Below are 6113 nucleotides of genomic sequence, written 5' to 3'. Positions count from 1 at the left end.
TAATATTTTGTTATTTTGTAACGTTTGGTTTATTATTTGTCGCATATAAATGTGTGTTTCTCATATACTTTTTTAAATAAAAGGCCTTTAGACAGCCGAAAGCCTTTGCTAGCATCAAACTTTGCGTACTTTAGTTTATTTAATAATTTGTTTATTATGTAAGCTTTAATAAAATAAAAAAAAGCCTTTATACAAGCCCAAGAGCTTAAATATAATATTTGTTTGCTATATAAATAAAGAAGCTACTAAAATGCATATATACTCGTAATGTAAATCGCAGTAAACGTGACAAAAATCAAAACAAAATCCGAAAAATAGTTTTTCTCACAAAAAAAAAATAAAAGGTCGTTCCTGTTCCTGGATTTAACTATAATTTTTAATAGTTAAATTATTATTTTTATTATTTCCATACTTTTGGTGTAAACCACATTTTATACAGAAGTTAAAAAATAAATAGAGAAACAAAAGTTTTCAAAAAGAAGAAGTAGAAAAATCGATTTCGAAAAATATAAATTTTCTCATTATAAAACGAAGTGGTTCCGCTTGCTTATTTTTACAATATAAACAATTTTTAAGACCAACACAAGTTTATAATAATTCTCTACTTTTTTAAAACAAAAACGTTCTCGCAGTAGTAAAATTGCTTAGGTCTTATATGTATATAAATTTATGTACTTATGTACATTTTGCCCAAGTTTATTTACCTTTATAGACTTCAGGCGACGCACAACAAAATTGTTGATTTTATTCGACCAACTTTTACATTTCATTGGGGAGGCTGTTTTCATTTGGAAACCAAATGCAATAACTTAAAAAAAAAATATTTTTGGAAAACGCACTTCAAAGAACTACAATAAAAACTGGCATATTCGCGGCCATTTGCAGAACTTTTATATTTTGTTTTATTAGCTTGACTTGAACTGCCACAATTTTTATTAAAAATTGCAATTTCAAAACAAAAATTTTTTACGCTGCACGCAATTTGGCAATTTTACCTCAAACATTTGTTGCACCGAACACTTTGTTATTTGCAAATATTCACGGACTATCAGCGTGCAGCCTTTTGTTTTGCTTTTTAATGCGCTGTCGAATTTGCAACAATAAATATATCGCGTTTTTATTTTCTAGCGCAGCAATAATGCACTTTTATTTGTCAAAATCAATAATTTTGTAGATAAGCACTTGTTTGTTGATTTTTTGAAAATACTTTATGCTTATACCACTTCATAGGCTGTTTTCGTGTTTTGTTTTGGTTTGCTACTTAGCACTGCCACTGCTTCACTTAAATACGATGAAATTTTAATAATACTGTTTCACAATTTTTCACTAAATATGCTTTCAAGCTTTAATTATTTAGCTATTACAAGCTTTTACTTTATTTTGTTTTCTTTCACTTTTCTATGCTTTTTTTTTTCTCAAATATGTAACTGTTGGCGCCCCAACTTACAAGTAGCGCATACTACGCGTTCTACTAAATTTCAAAAGCATCCAAACCGATCAAAGTTTAAAAATAAACTGTCGCTACATTAGCGCTGACAATGCCATCGAACTGCATCGCTTTCAATGTTTCGGCAAATCCCACATTGTTCCTATAGGCCATAGCATATGCTTTGAGCCACGAGCGCAGTGGAACGAAAATGAATCGTGCTGTGTTTCCCCTTGCGAGTGGAGCGCTAAATACCAATGAATATTATTTGAAGAGGGCTACTACTAGATTTTCTCCACTCGCAGCTAACTACAAACGATACGAACGCTGCCGTTGGAGACTTCGTGCGATGCACGACTCTCTGTTTTGCTTTTTTCGTTGCTGTTTCACTTGTTTTTCGACGCAAACGTAGCATTGGCGCTGCAAGTCCAAGCGTTCCCAAATGAAAACACAGCTCTAGCTAAATTTGTTGCTGTATATTTGTATGTTTGCGTGGATATGTGTTGCTTGCTGCCTGTAATTCGAAAGGAATTTCAATAATGCTGCTCCGTTGAGGAAATGGTGTCGTTGCCGTTGCATATACTCGCAGCACACATCATTCTGCTCACGCGCCCTCTCTCACGCGCGCGCGCTCTCTCTCACACACTGTTGGCATTTCTTCGCTGCTTTATCGCTGCAGTTGCTGCATTGTACTGTTCGCGCGCGCCTTTCGTGCGCTCACACTTGCAATCCACAGTTTATTCCATGAATTTCTCCGTTATTTGCATTGCATTGGCGCAGTCAACGCGTCAGCGTACCACCCAAAACCAAAAACCAACTCGACTGCGTTCGTTCAACTCGGAGTATACATACATGAACATATCTGTAGATTTGTAGATATGTATGTGCGTATTTACTTCGTATTCTTTTGCTGCATCGCTTCGCTGTTTTGTTTTGCTGTTCTGTTTTCGTTTTCGATCTGGTCGCTGGTTTCTGTTTTGCTGTTTGATTACAAGCGGAAGTTGAGCGTAAAGATTTGCGCTCGGGTTTCTTGTCACACACGTCAATATGTTTGTATGTAAAACTAAGTATATAAAAACAACAACAACAAATGAAGTACGAATAACACCGCAAGCCAACAACAACAAGTAAGTATTATAGTTAATGTAATAACAACAATAAATACACTTTGTGCATGCTCCTCGGAATTATGGGAAATTGTGCAGACTTTTGGCGCACACTGTACCTTACACTCTGCTGTGAGTAGAAGATTAAATAAAACATTAAAATCGAAAAAGGAGTTCTGCAGTCGWAGCATTTGTCTATATGTAAGTAAGTAAGTGCATAAGAGAATGCGTTATTCGGTTCGTTCTCAGAGGTGCGAAATTTAGGTAGAACAAGATGCTATAATGTCTGTTCCACTAAAACTCGTACGGCATTTATATAGCAGGAAAGAGCGACCCGACACTAAGATGTTTTTAGTGTTTCGCGTAGAATTTGTTTCTTAAAATCATTAAATTACTAAGGTGGCATTAATACTTAAGCATCCTTATTTTTTTCTAGTACTTTGAGTTCATGAAGTCACACCGTAAGTTGACAGATCGGTGAGGGAAGATAGGAGAAAAAAGATAATTTGAAAAACTACAAACAAGCTTCAACCCGAAAATTTTGTTTGTCGAGGTAGTAAGTAGATCATTTATAAGCTTTTGCAGCTGAAATGGTGAATAAGATCCAACTTACTGATGAAAAATAGAGCAAAGCTTTGTGTTTTTTATATCAAGGCTCATTGGATCACCGACGACACATGCAACCCTCACTTTAGCAGCAGGAGTATTCCTATTTTCTTGGTGCCCTTACAAAGCTAGATAAGAGGTACTTAGGACTAGGATATACTGCACCTTATACAGGGTTTTCCAATATCATTTCTTACAAAAAAAAAAATTATTATTAAGGAAATTCAAATGTTTTTTTTTAAATATGAAGTACTTTTTTTGGGAACGAATTCGATTAACCCAATATTCGAGTACTTTTTCCCCTAAATCAAGTCGTATGAATAGCACGTTCAATATTGACCTCTAAAGCTTGATGAGAAATTTGTTTTTTTTTTTTTGCTAAAGACCAATGACTTCAAATAACCACACAAGAAGTAGTCTAATGGTGTTAAGTAACAACTGTTTGGAGGCCACTCAATGTCACAATTTCTGGAAATAATCGAATCTCCAAACTTTCCACACAATAATTCGATTGTTTCGCGTGCTATGTGGCACATAACTCCGTCTTGTTGGAACCAGGTGTAGTCAAGATCAACTCTTTCCAATTGCGGCTATAAAAAGTTGGTAATCATCGGTCTATACCGTTCTCCATTGATAGTCCGGGTGTCACCAGCTTCATTTCGAAATAAGTACGCACCGATGATTCCACCAGGCCAAAAACCACACCAAACTGTCAATTTAGCGGAATGTAATGATTCATGAATTCATGAATAATTTGTGGAACAGAATCGATAGTGAGTAACCGCCACTCAGATCAAAGTGAGGCTCATCGGAGAAGATGATTTTCTCAAAAAGATCGTTGTTCAAAATGAAAATCAGCATAATGTTTATTTAATCGGAGATTGTATCGTTGATTTAGGCACTAATCCAAGCCAAATTTAGAGAGAACATCTTGTCAAATAAAAAAGGACTATTTCAGGAATATATAGACATACTGGTGGGCAAACCGACAGGCCTAAATCAAATCACCTCATCACGCTGATTATTTACATACCATATAGACCTAATTTATAGGGTGTCGTTTACTTCTGCGCTTTAAAAATTTCGTAGCACACTTTTAGAACAGGGTATCTGGATATAGATAAATATGAATAAAGTTCAAGAAATTAACCGTTATTGAGAAGCGTTATATGTAGTACATATCGATTTGTATGTATGTACATATATTGATAGAAAGAAAGTTTCAAAAATTAATTGTTGCATTAGCAGCAACTTTTCGGGGTATCAAAGTGATGGCAGCAATAAAAGTTACATGTTGAGGCGTTTCTAATACGGATGATTTATGATATCTGCCATTGTCACGTTGAAATTACTCGAAGACTTTGAACACACATAAAGTATATCAACATACATACGCTGATACATATATTGAAATATCTATATGAGTATACATATAAGAAATTGAGAGCATGAAAAAGTGGTAGAAAATCACTGGTTAAAAACTGGTTATGGACTGGTTAAGAGTGGTAGAAAATCAGTATATAAACTGGTTATGAACTGGTTAGAATTGGTAGAGAATCAGTGGTATGAACCGGTTATGAACTCTTTATGAAGTGGTTAAGATGATGTAAACCAAAGAGAATTTTGCCTTTTTTTGATTTTGATGAGAAAAATAACAGTGAAGAAATATAGATTCTCAAACATTCTGCTCCTTTTCTGAACCACTTGCTCTTATGTTTGATATATRTATGTATGTATGTAAGTCGAATGCTTCTCTGACTAGTTCAACTTTAGTCAGAGAATTCCACTTTCCTGGCTAGTTTGAAGCTTCACTGTAGAGTATTTATCATATTCCTCTATATATATCACATATAAATATACAAACGAGATATTTTAATACATTAACATATGTATGTACATACATACATATATGCATATACAATAAAAATTTATTCATCTCTCTGCCTGTAGAAGCAATCCGCGCTTCGTTCAGGTCTGAAACTCGTTTCACTTGGCAGTCTCTAAAATTGCTGTTTTTGTGTTATTGTTTTCTTCTATTCAGTAACATATTTTACTATCTATATTAATAATTGTTAAGATAATATTCAAGCCTTTGCTAATTTTATTTATTTACTAATCCATCGACAAAATGCAAATACAATCGGCGTCAAAGTTGCTTAGCAGCAGGGCTGGTTCACGCTTGAGACAACTTGTTCCCAGCCTGCCCTACTGGACCGTTTGGTGAATATCAATTTTTTTACAGCGAGACACAATGTCGCCTTAGATTTCGAAACGTGCTTCGATAACACACACTCACATATTCACACATATGTACATATTACTGATAGATACCGAAGCTCGGTTGGCGACTTGAGGTCTATGGCAGAGAGCAGTAATGACTATCCAATAGCTTTGGAAATTTGAAAGTTTTTTGTGGAATTATTAAAAAAAAAGGTGGGTATGTAAATTAACAGCATACATACAAACAAATATAGGCTTCATAAAAAATATACACAATTTTATTTGTTTAATAATTAGAGCGGTTTGACGAGAAAGTTTATACGCTTAATTAATTAAAAATTAGTAGGCAAAGTTTTGGGCACAAAGCGGACCGCCTTTAAAGCGTGTGTTCAGAAAAATACTGAAGCTGTACTAAATCTTGTCTCCATGTGGTTCGAGACTGCTCCAGATGGACAAGTGGACCCAAAGTCTTGCGAAATTCTAAATTTGGCAGGGATTAAGATATCTGTCGTAGGTGAGGCCGAGTTATTCAGGGTCAAAAGTACACATACGGACTTAAAGGGCTTTTGGGTATCTACAAAGCATCAAATTATTATCGTTTTAAAGATTGCTATAGGTTCCAACAGCAGCGTACGCGCGTGGATATCAAACGCGGCGACTTCGAAACCATTTTATTTGAAAATAGAAAAATCGTTCCGACGTTTTCGAGCCATAACCATCGGTTTGGCTGAACATAGTTGCCTACAATGTTGTCA

At 35.0% G+C, this 6113-nt stretch overlaps 1 protein-coding gene across 2 annotated transcripts in view; it reads right to left on the bottom strand.

The window, feature by feature from the left end:
- Positions 1 to 1523, bottom strand: part of LOC108976794 (3-phosphoinositide-dependent protein kinase 1) — a 47709-nt gene extending 46186 nt beyond the window's left edge. The window contains exon 1 of one of the 2 annotated variants that reach the window (XM_018946128.1): positions 705 to 1523. In XM_018946128.1, the coding sequence (XP_018801673.1) occupies positions 705 to 788 (84 nt within the window). In that variant the 5' untranslated portion in view covers positions 789 to 1523. The remainder of the gene's footprint in view (positions 1 to 704) is intronic. The other variant, XM_018946132.1, reaches the window with a different exon arrangement.
- Between the last annotated feature and the right edge of the window lie 4590 nt (positions 1524 to 6113).

The sequence above is a fragment of the Bactrocera latifrons genome, unplaced genomic scaffold (genome assembly GCF_001853355.1).
Source record: "Bactrocera latifrons isolate USDA-ARS-PBARC rearing strain unplaced genomic scaffold, ASM185335v1 scaffold_8, whole genome shotgun sequence".
Taxonomy (NCBI): Eukaryota; Metazoa; Arthropoda; class Insecta; order Diptera; family Tephritidae; genus Bactrocera; species Bactrocera latifrons.
This window is presented reverse-complemented; position numbering and strand designations above follow the sequence as displayed.